Raw genomic sequence first — 17439 nt, 5'->3', positions numbered from 1 at the left:
ACTGGGTGTGAGTTCGGACACGGGGCAGTGAGCACAGGGGGTGATGGGTGTACGGGACTGGGTGTGAGCTAGGACACGGGGCAGTGAGCACAGGGGCTGATGGGTGAACGGGACTGGGTGCGAGTTAGGACACGGGGCAGTGAGCACATGGGGTGATGGGTGAACGGGACTTGCTGCGGGTTAGGACACGGGGCAGCGAGCACAGTGGATGATGGGTGAACAGGACTGGGTGTGAGTTAGGACACGGGGCAGTGAGCACAGGGGGTGCTGGGTGAACGGGACTGGGTGTGAGTTAGGACACGGGGCAGTGAGCACAGGGGGTGATGGGTGAATGGGACTGGGTGTGAGTTAGGACACGGAGCAGTGAGCACAGGGGGTGATGGGTGAACGGGACTGGGTGTGAGTTAGGACACGGGGCCGCGAGCACAGTGGGTGATGGGTGAACGGAACTGGGTGTGAGTTAGGACATGGGGCAGCGAGCACAGGGGGTGATGGGTGAACGGGACTTGGTGCGAGTTAGGACACGGGGCAGTGAGCACAGGGGGTGATGGGTGAACGGGGCTGGGTGTGAGTTAGGACGCGGGGCAGTGAGCACAGGGGGTGATGGGTGAACGGGACTGGGTGTGAGTTCGGACATGGGGCAGTGAGCACGGGGTGATGGGTGAACGGGACTGGGTGTGAGTTAGGACACGGGGCAGTGAGCACAGGGGGTGATGGGTGAACGGGACTTGGTGTGAGTTAGGACACGGGGCAGTGAGCACAGGGGGTGATGGGTGAACGGGACTGGGTGTGAGTTAGGAGACGGGGCAGTGAGCACAGGGGGTGATGGGTGAATGGGACTCGGTGTGAGTTAGGACACGGGGCAGTGAGCAGAGGGGATGATGGGTGAACGGGACTGGGTGTGAGTTAGGACACGGGGCAGTGAGCACAGGGGGTGATGGGTGAACGGGACTGGGTGTGAGTTAGGACACAGTGCAGTGAGCACAGGGGATGATGGGTGAACGGGAGTCGGTGCGGATTAGGACACAGGGCAGGGAGCACAGGGGGTGATGGGTGAACGGGACTGGGTGTGAGTTAGGACACGGGGCAGTGAGCACAGGGAGCGATGGGTGAAAGGGACTGGGTGTGAGTTAGGACACGGGGCAGTGAGCACAGGGGGTGATGGGTGAACGGGACTGGGTGTGAGTTAGGACACGGGGCAGTGAGCACAGGGGGTGATGGGTGAACGGGACTGGGTGCGAGTTAGGACACGGGGCAGTGAGCACCGGGGGTGATGGGTGAACGGGACTGGGTGCGAGTTAGGACACGGGGCAGTGAGCACAGTGGGTGATGGGTGAACGGGACTGGGTGTGAGTTAGGACACGGGGCAGTGAGCACAGGGGGTGATGGGTGAACGGGACTTGGTGTGAGTTAGGACACGGGGCAGTGAGTACAGGGGTGATGGGTGAACGGGACTGGGTGCGAGTTAGGACACGGTGCAGTGAGCACAGGGGGTGATGGGTGAACGGGACTGGGTGCGAGTTAGGACACGGGGCAGTGAGCACAGGGGGTGATGGGTGAACGGGACTGGGTGTGAGTTAGGACACGGGGCAGTGAGCACAGGGTGATGGGTGAACGGGACTGGGTGTGAGTTAGGACACGGGGCAGTGAGCACAGGGGGTGATGGGTGAACGGGACTGGGTGTGAGTTAGGACACGGGGCAGTGAGCACAGGGTGATGGGTGAACGGGACTGGGTGCGAGTTAGGACACGGGGCAGTGAGCACAGGGGGTGATGGGTGAACGGGACTGAGTGTGAGTTAGGACAAGGGGCAGTGAGCACAGGGAGCGATGGGTGAACGGGACTGGGTGTGAGTTAGGACACGGGGCAGTGAGCACAGGGGGTGATGGGTGAACGGGACTGGGTGTGAGTTAGGACACGGGGCACTGAGCACAGGGGGTGATGGGTGAACGGGACTGGGTGTGAATTAGGACACGGGGCAGTGAGCACAGGGGGTGATGGGTGAACGGGACTGGGTGCGAGTTAGGACACGGGGCAGTGAGCACAGGGGGTGATGGGTGAACGGGACTGGGTGCGAGTTAGGACACGGGACAGTGAGCACAGGGGGTGATGGGTGACGGGACTGGGTGCGAGTTAGGACACGGGGCAGTGAGCGCCGGGGGTGATGGGTGAACGTGTCTGGTTGCAAGTTAGGACACGGGGCAGTGAGCACAGGGGGTGATGGGTGAACGGGACTGTGTGCGAGTTAGGACACGGGGCAGTGAGTGCAGGGGGTGATGGGTGAACGGGGCTCGGTGCGAGTTAGGACACGGGGCAGTGAGCACAGGGGGTGATGGGTGAACGGGACTGGGTGCGAGTTAGGACACGGGGCAGTGAGCAGAGGGGGTGATGGGTGAACGGGACTGGGTGTGAGTTAGGACACGGGGCAGTGAGCACAGGGGGCGATGGGTGAACGGGACTGGGTGTGAGTTAGGACACGAGGCAGTGAGCACAGGGGGTGATGGGTGAACGGGACTGGGTGTGAGTTAGGACACGGGGCAGTGAGCACAGGGGGTGATGGGTGAACGGGACTGGGTGTGAGTTAGGACACGGGGCAGTGAGCACAGGGGGTGATGGGTAAATGGGACTGGGTGTGAGTTAGGCCACGGGGCAGTGAGCACAGGGGTGATGGGTGAACGGGACTGGGTGTGAGTTAGGACAGGGGGCAGTGAGCACAGGGGGTGATGGGTGAATGGGCTGGGTGTGAGTTAGGACACGGGGCAGTGAACACAGGGGGTGATGGGTGAACGGGACTGGGTGTGAGATAGGACACGGGGCAGTGAGCACAGCGGGTGATGGGTGAACGCGACTGGGTGTGAGTTAGGACACGGGGCAGTGAGCACAGGGGGTGATGGGTGAACGGGACTGGGTGTGAGTTAGGACACGGGGCAGTGAGCACAGGGGGTGATGGGTGAACGGGACTGGGTTCGAGTTAGGACACGGGGCAGTGAGCACAGGGGGTGATGGGTGAACGGGACTGGGTGCGAGTTAGGACACGGGGCAGTGAGCACAGGGGGTGATGAGTGTACGAGACTGGGTGCGAGTTAGGACACGGGGCAGTGAGCACAGGGGGTGATGGGTGAACGGGACTGGATGTGAGTTAGGACACGGGGCAGTGAGCACGGTGTGATGGGTGAACGGGACTGAGTGTGAGTTAGGACACGGGGCAGTGAGCACAGTGGTCGATGGGTGAACGGGACTGGGTGTGAGTTAGGACACGGGGCAGTGAGCACAGGGGGTGATGGGTGAACGGGACTGGGTGTGAGTTAGGACACGGGGCAGTGAGCACAGGGGGTGATGGGTGAACGGCAGTGGGTGTGAGTTAGGACACGGGGCAGTGAGCACAGGGGGTGATGGGTGAACGGGACTGGGTTCGAGTTAGGACACGGGGCAGTGAGCACAGGAGGTGATGGGTGAACGGGACTGGGTGCGAGTTAGGACACGGGGCAGTGAGCACAGGGGGTGATGAGTGTACGAGACTGGGTGCGAGTTAGGACACGGGGCAGTGAGCACAGGGGGTGATGGGTGAACGGGACTGGGTGTGAGTTAGGACACGGGGCAGTGAGCACGGGGTGATGGGTGAACGGGCCTGAGTGTGAGTTAGGACACGGGGCAGTGAGCACAGGGGTCGATGGGTGAACGGGACTGGGTGTGATTTAGGACACGGGGCAGTGAGCACAGGGGGTGATGGGTGAACGGGACTCGGTGTGAGTTAGGACACGGGGCAGTGAGCACAGGGGGTGATGGGTGAACAGGACTTGGTGTGAGTTAGGACACGGGGCAGTGAGCACAGGGGGTGATGGGTGAACGGGACTGGGTGTGAGTTAGGACACGGGGCAGTGAGCACAGGGGGTGATGGGCGAACAGGACTGGGTGTGAGTTAGGACACGGGGCAGTGAGCACAGGGGGTGATGGGTGAACGGGACTGGGTGTGAGTTAGGACACGGGGCAGTGAGCACAGGGGGTGATGGGTGAACGGGACTGGGTGTGAGTTAGGACACGGGGCAGTGAGCACAGGGGGTGATGGGTGAGCGGGACTGGGTGTGAGTTAGGACACGGGGCAGTGAGCACAGGGGGTGATGGGTGAACGGGACTGGGTGTGAGTTAGGACACGGGGCAGTGAGCACAGGGGGTGATGGGTGAACGGGACTGGGTGTGAGTTAGGACACGGGGCAGCGAGCACAGGGGGTGATGGGTGAATGGGACTGGGTGTGAGTTAGGACACGTGGCAGTGAGCACAGGGGGTGATGGGTGAACGGGTCTGGCTGTGAGTTAGGACAAGGGGCAGTGAGCACAGGGGGTGATGGGTGAACGGGACTGGGTGTGAGTGAGGACACGGGGCAGTGAGCACAGGGGGTGATGGGTGAACGGGACTTGGTGCGGGTTCGGACACGGGGCAGCGAGCACAGGAGGTGATGGGTGAACGGGACTGGGTGTGAGTTAGGACACGGGGCAGCGAGCACAGGGGGTGATGGGTGAACGGGACTGGGTGTGAGTTAGGACATGGGGCAGTGAGAACAGGGGGTGATGGGTGAACGGGACTGGGTGTGAGTTAGGACACGGGGCAGTGAGCACAGGGGGTGATGGGTGAACGGGACTGGGTGTGAGTTAGGACACGGGGCAGTGAGCACAGGGGGTGATGGGTGAACGGGACTGGGTGTGAGTCAGGACACGGGGCAATGAGCACAGGGGGTGATGGGTGAACTGGACTGGGTGCGAGTTAGGACACGGGGCAGTGAGCACAGGGGGTGATGGGTGAACGGGACTGGGTGTGAGTTCGGACACGGGGCAGTGAGCACAGGGGGTGATGGGTGAACGGGACTGGGTGTGAGTTAGGACACGGGGCAGTGAGCACGGGGTGATGGGTGAACGGGACTGGGTGTGAGCTAGGACACGGGGCAGTGAGCACATGGGGTGATGGGTGAACGGGACTTGCTGCGGGTTAGGACACGGGGCAGCGAGCACAGTGGATGATGGGTGAACAGGACTGGGTGTGAGTTAGGACACGGGGCAGTGAGCACAGGGGGTGATGGGTGAACGGGACTGGGTGTGAGTTAGGACACGGGGCAGTGAGCACAGGGGGTGATGGGTGAATGGGACTGGGTGTGAGTTAGGACACGGAGCAGTGAGCACAGGGGGTGATGGGTGAACGGGACTGGGTGTGAGTTAGGACACGGGGCCGCGAGCACAGTGGGTGATGGGTGAACGGAACTGGGTGTGAGTTAGGACATGGGGCAGCGAGCACAGGGGGTGATGGGTGAACGGGACTTGGTGCGAGTTAGGACACGGGGCAGTGAGCACAGGGGGTGATGGGTGAACGGGACTGGGTGTGAGTTCGGACATGGGGCAGTGAGCACAGGGGTGATGGGTGAACGGGACTGGGTGTGAGTTAGGACACGGGGCAGTGAGCACAGGGGGTGATGGGTGAACGGGACTTGGTGTGAGTTAGGACACGGGGCAGTGAGCACAGGGGATGATGGGTGAACGGGACTGGGTGTGAGTTAGGACACGGGGCAGTGAGTACAGGGGTGATGGGTGAACGGGACTGGGTGTGAGTTAGGACACGGGTCAGCGAGCACAGGGGGTGATGGGTGAACGGGAGTGGGTGCGGATTAGGACACAGGGCAGGGAGCACAGCGGGTGATGGGTGAACGGGACTGGGTGTGAGTTAGGACACGGGGCAGTGAGCACAGGGAGCGATGGGTGAACGGGACTGGGTGTGAGTTAGGACACGGGGCAGTGAGCACAGGGGGTGATGGGTGAACGGGACTGGGTGTGAGTTAGGACACGGGGCAGTGAGCACAGGGGGTGATGGGTGAATGGGACTGGGTGTGAGTTAGGCCACGGGGCAGTGAGCACAGAGGGTAATGGGTGAACGGGACTGGGTGTGAGTTAGGACAGGATGGCAGTGAGTTTTGGATGAGCTCAAGTTTACGTAGGGTGGAATGTGGGAGGAACTGTAGTGTATGTACCTTGAAGAAGGAACTATATTCTGCAGCCCCTGTATACTGCAGTACCAGTAGTGACCGCCCCTGTATATAAGCCTGTGAAGTAACTTTGTGTCGTAGTTCCAGTTTTGTCTCCATTCAGTAAACACCTGTTATAACCAACTCCTGCAGTCCGTGTCTCAATTACACACGGACATTACAGGAGGCTGGCCAGGAGTGTGTTGGAATAGTCGAGTCTGGAGGTAACAAAGGCATGGATGAGGGTTTCAGCAGCGGATGAGCTGAGGCGGGGCGGAGACGGGCGATGTTACGGAGGTGGAAGTAGGCGGTCCTAGTTGTGCTGCGGATAAGTGGTCAGAAGCCCATCTCGGATTTCAAATATGACACCAAGGTTGTGAACAGAGTGGTTCAGCCTCAGACAGATGTTAGGGAGAGTGTTAAGTATGTGTATTGTATTGAACAATTAACACAAAGACTTAAACGTATAACTCAAACAGGTCTTTACTGGTTTCAGGTAGGGACTACACGTAGGTCTTTACTTCATGCCCACAGGCGGGAACTGAGGGGAGATCAGTACCCACAGTACTATTTATACCCCTATGGCCAGGAGTGGTACTGCGTATCACTACGCCCTACAAGTAGTGCAGTCCTGTCCATAGGTTCAAAGTAGCACACATATTACATACACAACATTCCTCCCTTCTTAGCTTTACAGTCATCTCCCCATTTAACATAACGTAATAACATATATACATATATAACTTCAGGTTTACATAACAGAATAACATAGATACATAGATAACTTCATGTCAAAACAGATCACAGATTCAGCCTCTGCGGAAAACAGTTCACAGATTCAATCTCTGTGGTGTAGTCGGTTCACGTTGCTGGAGTGACTCATTCAATAGTCCTTCCATGGATTTAACGGCTTGAACTTCCGAACTGATTTGGCTCCGTTCGGAGGGACCACGTGTGTGATCTGGTAGGGGTGATAATGGTTCAGATGGTTATCATCTTCTGCTTCGTCTTTTCCTTTTCTGCTTCTTAGAGACTCTCTGGGCTCCCCTGTCAGCTGCCAGCTGTAGCGCCACCATCTCCCTATGTTCCTTAGACTTTAAGTGATTCATCCTGATTTCTGCACTTTGGGAGTTTTCATCACAAGCTGGGCAGACCAGGTCACTATAATATCCAGTGTCACTCAATAGGTCATGGTAATATTTGGTGTCGTCCTGATCTAGGCCAGCGAGAGGGTCTTCTATTTCCTCCATACCCAGCTGGGCGTTAGCCAGCTTTTGTTCCAAGTCCAGACATCTTTCCTGAAGAGACTTCTTCATGCGTACCTCTTCATCCAGCTTTTTCTGGGCTTTCAGCAAGTCGTTTACTAATGACCTCATTTGAGATTTTACTACTTCAACTTCTTTTGGAGATTGATTGATCGGACTATTCAATCCCTCTACTGGAGCAGCTGTTTCAGCGGTCTGTTGTTCTACGTTGACGTGAGTCAGCGTACTTTTGGCATCCAAGGGCTGCTCTGTTGCAGTCATCTCAGTCTGTGTTGCCACCTCAGCTCTTCCAATAACCTTTGAGAGCTCCGAACCCCTTTCGTTTGAATATTGAAGTTCGTGTTCAAGTTTTTCCCATTTCAGAGTCCTGTCCTTCAGCATATGCAGGAGTTGGCTGACCGTTAACTCCTCTGACATCAGACGTTTTGTGCGCTCCTGCTCCATTTGCTCCAGCAGCTGCTTCTGTTGTCTTCCCAGATGTTCCCACTCTATATCAAAGAACTCTTTCGTCGCATTCATCTCTTGCTCAAAACGGCGAATCATTTGTTCTAATTGCTGTTGCAGTTTGAAATGGAGTTGAGTTCGAGCCCGGTGTCCCTCAGAAATGTGCATGTCAGTAGACTGGACAGACTCAGAATTCTCTATCTCAGTGGAATTCTGTGCTGAAACTTTGTCTTTTGCACACGGGTTGGTCTTACCAGTATCAGTTCCAGAGTCTGGGTTGATTATGTTCACCGAGTTCTCACTCGTTATTGTTTGTAGGAAATGCCAGTCGATATTCATTTTCCTAATCCACTCCCGTCCTAGTAGTGGAGGACCTCCTTCAGATAGCACATATAAGTCCATTATTTGACTTTCTTCGCCCTTGTGGACCACTGTGACCTCAATTTTCCCGATGGGGTACATTCTTTGCCCCGTGTATGTTTTCAATATGAGCTCCGTATCCTGTAGGGGAATATGTTGGAATAACCTTCCATAATCTTTCTTATTTATGACCGTCAATGCCGATCCAGTGTCCAATTCCAGTTTTACTTGGACTCCTTCTATCTGAAGAGCGACCCAAATTGTCTGGAGGTCTGCACCCTTACCAACGTTGAGTACCCTTAAGCTAGCCAGTTCATTACTGCTAGCGTCTGAATCGGACTCCTGTTCGGCCACCTTGTGTACTTTTGCGTATTTTCCTTGCGGTGACTTCTTGTTGCTGGTCTTCTTCCCTGACCTGCATACTCTAGCTATGTGTCCAAGCCTACCACAAGTTCTACATTCTTGGTTTTTAAACCAACACTGGTTCTGATCATGCGTTGTCTTTCCACAACGATAACATTTGCCAGAACTCACACCCAATTTGTGTGCACTGAGCTCCGGTGACCGTAGCTGCATTACTGCCGTGCCTCTCGCTGCAGCTTCGTGTGCTGCTGCCATAGTGACCGCCTTCTCAAGCGTCAGCTCATTCTTCTCGAGCAGTCGCTTTTGTGTATCCTGTTTAAATAAACCACACACAAATTTGTCTCGTAGTGCATCTGTCAGTCCCGTTCCAAACTGGCAATATTTCGCTAATTTACGCAATTCCAGCAAATATTCAGCATTGCTTTCATGCTGTAGCTGCCTTCTGTCGTAAAATTTAAATCGTTCCGCTAGCATCAGCGGCGTGGGGTTTAGATGACCTTTCAGGACAGTAACAATCTCATCGAACGTCTTATCCGCTGGTTCATCTGGTGATAACAGGTGTTTCAATTGCCCGTATGTCTTCGCACCCATTAAATTTAATAATGTTAGAGCTTTATCTTGGTCACGAATTTCATTGGCCTTACAATAATTTTTTACTCTTTCAACATATATGGCCCAATCTTCGAGGTCACTATCAAAGGTGCTAATATTCCCGTGTTTAGGCATTGTAGATTTGCAATTTCTCAGATTTTCTTTTCTTTACTTATCAAAGATGGCGGCTTCCCGCTCTTGCCGTCGTCCTCCGCCCACAAAATGGCGGTTTTCCCGCACTTGGCGGTCTTCACCCGTCCCCCGACGCCGTCTCCCTTCAGCCCCCGAGTGCGGCCCTTATCTTCGCCGCGATCGCCCGAGTGCGGCCCTTATCAGCGGATGCGATCGCTGGATCGCGAAGTGGCTCCCGACCGAAGCGGCTCTCGGCCCTTATCTTCTGTGCGATCGATAGCCCGCGCTGTGCACCGCGGCTCTCGCACCTTGAGCTTTTGCAGCCGCCGCGCCTTTCAGTCCGAGTGCGGCCCTTATCTTTGGTCCCGATCGCTGGCCCGCGCTGCGCCTCGCACTTGAAGGCGGCCCGGCCTTATCTCCGATCGCGATCGATGGCCCTTATCTGCTCCGACTTCCCCAGCCCTGTCTTTGCAGCCAACGCTGCACGGCTTACCCCACCACCTAGGTTGAACAAGGAAACTGCAGAAAGACTTCTGTCAGTCGCTGGAAGCTGTCAGGATGGCTGCTGCACTCCAGTGCTCAGTCGCTGATGGAGGCTTCAGAGTCCTAAGCCTGTCGCTTCTAGTGGGGTGGTGAGGTTTGAAACCTCTCTTCAACTGCCGCAGGGTAAGAACCTGACTCGTCGCCAGTGTTAAGTATGTGTATTGTATTGAACAATTAACACAAAGTGTGCTGCCTCTCCCTCTAACTTAACCTCACTGTATGTATTTAACTTACTTATATATGTATAACCTACCTGTTGGGGCCGTTGCCCCTTTAACTTACCTTTTAGGGCCATTGCCCCTTTAAGACGCGCCTTAGCGTGCTGACGTCACGTCACGTACAACGTAGCGTGCTGACGTCACGGCACGTACGACGTGACGTGCGTGAGGCGGCTGCCGGCCCGACTCGGCCTTCCAGAAAGGCTGCCGGCACAGCCCGGCCTAGCGTCTTCGGCCGCATCTACCAGCCGCCGGGAGCGACGCGTTCTTCCGCTCCCGCGGCAAGCATCGGCTCAGCCTGGCCTCCAGCTCCCGCTCCCGACTTCGGCCTCCACGGCCAGAAACGCGACCACGCGCATCACGTGACGCCCCAAGCGCGGACAACGCTACCGAGCGTGATGAGGTCATCACGCTCCCCACAGGACTGCTACGTAGTCCTCGTGGAGCCCTCGCTGGGACACAGACCTACACCACGGTGCTCCTACAGCAGCACAGGCTCTGGGCAGTTGTATTGTCCCCATGCTTGAGTCTTGGAAATTGTTTGTCTGTAAGTATTTTAGAATGCTATGGATGATTAATGTGCACTGTATGTTGTAGAAAATGTTTAGTTGTAACTTTTCTCTGCCTAGCTGATTAACTAGTAGCTGTATTTTCATACACTATGTACAGGGCTAATTTAAAGAGAATGCCTCCCAGTTTACTAAATGTACTGTGTTGCTCAGGCGTACCTAAATCTGTGTATACATATCAGTTATGCGCCTGTATACTAATGTGTGCTTCCATTTCTGTGTTGTATTTCAGTTTTACAATTAGAATCGTTCAGTAAAGCGTTACAAGAAAAGTCAAGCCTTGTGATTTTATTGGAAGATATCGAGTTGTTCGCTATCTGTCTAGCTCTGCATAGAAGCGCGTTGCGAGGGCAGAACAGTAAAAAGACAACAGCACAGCGGGCTCAAGCGCAGGAAGATACCACTCAGCTACCATGAGTCTACGCTCAGGAAAACAATATACCATAGAGGACGTCGACCAGTCAAGCGAGAAGCATGAGCCTCTCCTAGCAAACGATGCCAAGTCACAGCCCTCTAAAGTATCCCCTAGGTCATCTCGGCGGTCCAGCAGACCGTCGTCATCGACAGCTTCTGCAGCCGCCAAAGCACGTGCCAAGGCAAAAGCTGCCCAGGCTCAATTGTCCTTCGCTGAAAAAGAAGCTGACCTTATGAAGCAGAGAGCCGACCTCGAAGCTAGTATGATGAAGCAGAAAGCTGACCTTATGAAGCAGAGAGCCGACCTCGACGCTAGTGTGATGAAGCAGAGAGCTGACCTCGACGCTAGTGTGATGAAGCAGACAGCACAGTCCTCTAAAGTATCCACTAGATCATCTCGGCAGTCCAGCAGACCGTCGTCATCGACAGCTTCTGCAGCCGCCAAAGCACGTGCCAAGGCAAAAGCTGCCCAGGCTCAATTGGCCCTTGCTGAAAAAGAAGCTAGGGTTATGAAGCAGAGAGCTGACCTCGCTGCCAGTCTCCACATTCTCCAAAGCCAGAGAGCTGCCGCTAAAGCTAAAGCCGCAGCTTATGAAGAAGGTGAGGAGAACGAAGGCGGGGAGCCCAGCCAGGAAACATATGTTCTGGGACAGCCCCTCAGTCCAGTGCAACGTACAAGTGAGTGTGTCCAACAACACTCCAAATTGTTCTCCAAGGAAACATCCAACTATCTCAACGCAGAACCAGCTACTCAACACAGTAGCAAACAGCCTGTTTTTGGAGACACTGAGCTTAAAGGAGAAGAAACAAGCAAGACTTACCTACAGAGACCTCCACAGCACTCGGCCAATCCAGCCAAGCAGTCCTCACCCGAGCCACAGGGTACACAGGACCTCGCTGGGTGCCTTATCCGCCGAGAGTTGTTGAGTTCGGGCCTTCTGGAGTTAGATGGCTGTCCTGAAAGTTGTTGGCCATGGAAAGAGTCCAACCCGAGACTACACAAGGTAGCATCGAACAGTGGACAGGTGATGGAAGCCTTCCCTGCAGAGGACCGTGCCAAGGATCTGAAGGATTTGCACCTTGGAGTGGATCCTCCCCCCCTTCAACGGAGCCTGGGGCTCTCCTGGAACCTGGAAACAGACAGCGTCACATTCCTGGTGTCCCGTGAAGAAAGGCCATTCACACGGAGAGACATCCTGTCCACAGTCAACAGTTTGTACGACCCTTTGGGGTTCGTAGCTCCCATAACAATGCAAGGAAAAGCATTTGTACGGGAACTCTCATCGGATCAGAGTGAGTGGGATGCTCCACTCCTCCCTGAAAAAGAAGCAAAATGGAACCTACAGTTGATCAGAGACAAGATTGACATCGATGTGGGCGCCGTCAAGTTCTTCACGGACAGCAAGATTGTACTTGGTTACATCCACAACTCCACAAGAAGGTTTTACGTGTATGTTTCCAACTGGGTGACTCGTATCAGACGATCCACTCACCCTGACCAGTGGTGCTATGTCTCCACAGACCTGAACCCTGCAGACCATGCTACCAGGTCTATACCAGCAGCACACCTACAGCAAAGCAGTTGGTTCTCGGGCCCCTCTTTCCTGTCTAATGTCAACACAGAGGAGACTCTTGAGTCCAATCCCTTCACCCTTGTGGAGCCTGAAGCTGATACTGAGATTCGGCCTGAAGTTACGACCCTGGTCACCAAAGCCTCAGAATCTCAGTTGGGCTCACAAAGCTTCGAGCGATTCTCAAGCTGGAGAACACTCTGCCGAACCACAGCCCGACTCATTCATGTAGCAGCATCCTTCAAGGGGAATTCGGACAACATAGAACGCAAAGGATGGAAATGTTCTAAAGAAGTATCCAGCACAAGTGAGCCATCACAAGCCAAAGGTGTGATCATTCGCTCTGTCCAGCATGATGTCTTCAAGGAGGAATTCAAATGTCTTGAAGAGGGACAGACATTCCCCAAGCAAAGAGGAGAGTATTTGTCCACCCTACAGAGCCGTAGGAAATGGACAGAAGACAAGCCAAACGTCAAAGTGAGAGACGTTGTCTTGCCGAAAGACAGCCAAGCACGCAGAAATGAATGGCCAGTGGGCCTGGTTGTCAAAACTCTGCCGACCAGGGACAAGAGGGTCCGCAAGGTGGAGGTGAAGATTGTCAAGGAGGGGCCTATCAAAGTGTTTCTGAGGCCAGTCTCAGAGATCCTCCTTTCTGAAGTAACCTAGAGAACGGACTCTGAGTATGTTGCAGCCAAAGGACGTTTTCTTCAGGTTTATTTTGTATCTGTAGTGGTACAATGGAATTGTACCAAGCGGGGAGTGTGCTGCCTCTCCCTCTAACTTAACCTCACTGTATGTATTTAACTTACTTATATATGTATAACCTACCTGTTGGGGCCGTTGCCCCTTTAACTTACCTTTTAGGGCCATTGCCCCTTTAAGACGCGCCTTAGCGTGCTGACGTCACGTCACGTACAACGTAGCGTGCTGACGTCACGGCACGTACGACGTGACGTGCGTGAGGCGGCTGCCGGCCCGACTCGGCCTTCCAGAAAGGCTGCCGGCACAGCCCGGCCTAGCGTCTTCGGCCGCATCTACCAGCCGCCGGGAGCGACGCGATCTTCCGCTCCCGCGGCAAGCATCGGCTCAGCCTGGCCTCCAGCTCCCGCTCCCGACTTCGGCCTCCACGGCCAGAAACGCGCATCACGTGACGCCCCAAGCGCGGACAACGCTACCGAGCGTGATGAGGTCATCACGCTCCCCACAGGACTGCTACGTAGTCCTCGTGGAGCCCTCGCTGGGACACAGACCTACACCACGGTGCTCCTACAGCAGCACAGGCTCTGGGCAGTTGTATTGTCCCCATGCTTGAGTCTTGGAAATTGTTTGTCTGTAAGTATTTTAGAATGCTATGGATGATTAATGTGCACTGTATGTTGTAGAAAATGTTTAGTTGTAACTTTTCTCTGCCTAGCTGATTAACTAGTAGCTGTATTTTCATACACTATGTACAGGGCTAATTTAAAGAGAATGCCTCCCAGTTTACTAAATGTACTGTGTTGCTCAGGCGTACCTAAATCTGTGTATACATATCAGTTATGCGCCTGTATACTAATGTGTGCTTCCATTTCTGTGTTGTATTTCAGTTTTACAATTAGAATCGTTCAGTAAAGCGTTACAAGAAAAGTCAAGCCTTGTGATTTTATTGGAAGATATCGAGTTGTTCGCTATCTGTCTAGCTCTGCATAGAAGCGCGTTGCGAGGGCAGAACACAAAGACTTAAACGTATAACTCAAACAGGTCTTTACTGGTTGGAGGTAGGGACTACACGTAGGTCTTTACTTCATGCCCACAGGCGGGAACTGAGGGGAGATCAGTACCCACAGTACTATTTATACCCCTATGGCCAGGAGTGGTACTGCGTATCACTACGCCCTACAAGTAGTGCAGTCCTGTCCATAGGTTCAAAGTAGCACACATATTACATACACAACAGAGAGGGATGGAGTCAGTGGCTAGGGAACGGAGTTTGTGGTGAGGACCCAAAACAATGGCTTCAGTCTTCCCAATATTTAATTGGAGGAAATTCCTGCTCATCCAGAACTGGGTGTCGGACAAGCAGTCTGACAATTGAGAGACCGTGGAGGGGTCGAGAGAACAGGTAGTGAGGTAGAGCTGGGTGGAAACTGGCGCTGTGTTTTCGGATGATGTCACCAAGGGGCAACATGTAGAGGCAGCAGAAGGCACGGCCACCGATGGTGGGGCGATTATAATCAGGGATGCTCAGGAGGGCAGAATTAGAGGAGCGCAGATATCTTGGGGGGTTGTGGGGAGGAGATTACAGAGATAGGGAGGGGCGAGGGCCACGGAGGGATTTGGAAACAAGGATGAGAATTTTAAAATCAACAGCTGCAAAGGCTCTTGAAAACCGAAGTGCTACCAGGGGTGGAATAAAAAGCACAGTTTGAGAAAATGGGTATTTGACCTTTCTATGACCTCCACTATACTGATTGCTGCTGAGCAACCTTTGACCCCCATGTCAGATGGGCCTTCCTTTAGGTCAGGCTGCTCAGGACCAATTGCGCCACGGTTCAGGATTAGAATGAAGTGCCTGTCCATTTCAAGCAGCCACTTTCACTCCCACTGCTCCCTTCCAGAAAATGCCTCAAAGTATAAAGTTGGTGCATTTCCAGCAGGATAGAACATTCCCACATCTGGCAGCCTCAATACCACCAGAAAACTGGCCAGTGGAGTCAGGAAATTGGCCCATCACAACCCAACCTGAAGGCAGTTATCCCACAAATCAGCATTTTGAATTCCAGTCTGGTCGCTGCAAGCAGTGAGTGAAACAGGGTAACAGGAGTGAAGGCTCCGGTCTTTTCTGGATCAGATATCGACCAGTTTGAAGAGCAGCAGATTATTAACGGGAATGTCTGGGCTGGAGACCATGTTCACCCCAGTTATGACTTTCTGAGGCCTCACTGACTTGCTTTGGGACATCCCAAGACTGTGAAAGGTGTTCCTTCCTTTCCTCGTGACTCTCTGTGGAATTCCCTGAGTCCCTCATCGCGGCCGGAGCAGCTAAACTTACTTTAAACTTGAAGGGGTGATCAATGGAGAAAGTCATCGCTCAGGACACAAGTCCAGCCACTGACACCAGCTTTTTGTCTTGAAGGATCCTTTCAAATATTGTAAAGCGGTCTTGTGCTCAACTTGTGTGAGAGGGCCACGGGTCTGTGTGGGCTTGCCGTGTGTGTAAACATGACCTCCCTTAAGCTTCTCTGAAGAAAAGTAGTCTTTCTAGTTCTTGTAGCTTGAGCCAAGATAGTTATTAAACCTGTACTCATTAGCGAGGGATCAATTTACCTCATCTGACACAGGGAGATGACTGCTCTGGGATCTCGGCCCAAGTTCCTGAGTTCTTTCCCTGAAATAGTCTCAGAATTTCATTGTTGTATTCTCGATTTACTCATCCTGTGGAAATAGGGCAAGGGGAACAGGACTTTCACACACAGACTGAGCAATTCTTCAAACCGCAAAAACTCCTTGGGCTTCATGGATATCCTATTAGTGGACCATTGCAGGGAGTCCACCCCTCCCCACCCCTCTCCTCCCCTCTCCCCGCTCCTCCACTCTCCTCCCCTCTCCCCTCTCCGACTCCTCCCTCCCCTCCTCTCTCCTGTCCTCATCCTCCCCTCCCCACTCCTCCTCCCCTCCCCCTCCTCTCTCATCACCTCCCCTCTCTCCTCCCCTCCCCTCTCCTCTCCTCTCCTCACCTCCCTTCCTTCTCCTCTCTTCCCCTCTGCTCCCCACTCCTCTCCTCCTCCCCTCCCCACTCCACCCATCCCCTCCCCCTCTCTCCCCTCTCCTCTCCTCTCCTCCCCTTTCCTCTCCTCCCCTCTCATCCCCTCCCCTCTCTTCCCCTCCCCTCCCCTCTCCTCCCTCCCCTGTCCTCCTCTCTCCTCCCCTCTCCTCTCCTCACCTCCCCCTCTCCCCTCCCTCTCCCCTCTCCTCCCCTCTCCTCACCTCTCCTCCCCTCTCTCATCCCCTCTCCTCTCCTCCCCTCACCTCGCCTCTCCTCCCCTCCCCTCTCCTCCCCTCACCTCACCACAACTCTCCTCTCCTCCTCTCCCCTCTTCCTCCCCTCCCCTCCCTTCTCCTCTCCTCCCCTCCCCTCGATAAGGGAGAACCAGTGGATGTGGTGTATTTGGGCTTTCAGAAGGCTTTCGATAAGGACCCGCATAAGACATTAGTCTGTAAAGTTAAGGCACATGGGATTGGGGGCAAGGTATTGACTTGGATAGAGAACTGGTTGGCGGACAGAAAGCAAAGAGTTGGAATAAACAGGTCTTTTTTCCGAATGGCAGGCAGTGACTAGTTGGGGTACCGCAGGGATCGGTCCTTGGACCCCAGCTATTCACAATATCTATTAATGATCTAGACAAGGGAACTAGATGTAATATCTCCAAATTTGCAGACGACAAAAACTTGGGTGGGCGTGTGTGCTGTGAGGAGGATGCCGAGAAACTACAGGATGATTTGGACAGGTTGGGTGATTGGGCAGAAGCACGGGGCAGTGAGCACAGGGGGTGATGGGTGAACGGGACTTGGTGCGGGTTAGGACACGGGGCAGTGAGCACAGGGGCTGATGGGTGAACGGGACTGGGTGCGAGTTAGGACACGGGGCAGTGAGCACAGGGGGTGATGGGTGAACGGGACTGGGTGTGAGTTAGGACACGGGGCAGTGAGCACAGGGGTGATGGGTGAACGGGACTGGGTGTGAGTTAGGACACGGGGCAGTGAGCACAGGGGGTGATGGGCGAACGGGACTGGGTGTGAGTTAGGACACGGGGCAGTGAGCACAGGGGGTGATGGGTGAACGGGACTGGGTGTGAGTTAGAGACACAGACGGGGCAGTGAGCACAGGGGGTGATGGGTGAACGGGACTCGGTGTGAGTTAGGACACGGGGCAGTGAGCACAGGGGTGATGGGGTGAACGGGACAGGGTGTGAGTTAGGGACACGG

The 17439-nt window shown here is 54.5% G+C and overlaps 1 protein-coding gene across 1 annotated transcript; it reads left to right on the top strand.

Moving 5' to 3' along the window:
- The first annotated feature begins 10017 nt into the window (after positions 1–10017).
- LOC147123871 (uncharacterized) lies at positions 10018–13140 on the top strand. Its single transcript, XM_085967577.1, has 2 exons — positions 10018–10467; positions 10722–13140. The coding sequence occupies exon 2, from the start codon at positions 10903–10905 to the stop codon at positions 13138–13140; it is 2238 nt and encodes a 745-aa protein (XP_085823703.1). The 5' UTR covers positions 10018–10467; positions 10722–10902.
- Positions 13141–17439: the final 4299 nt, after the last annotated feature.

The sequence above is a fragment of the Somniosus microcephalus genome, chromosome 2 (assembly GCF_052327205.1).
Source record: "Somniosus microcephalus isolate GS21.2 chromosome 2, FLI_Smic_1.0, whole genome shotgun sequence".
NCBI lineage: Eukaryota > Metazoa > Chordata > Chondrichthyes > Squaliformes > Somniosidae > Somniosus > Somniosus microcephalus.
Note: the sequence above shows the minus strand (reverse complement) of the source record. Positions and strands in the feature narration are given on the sequence as shown.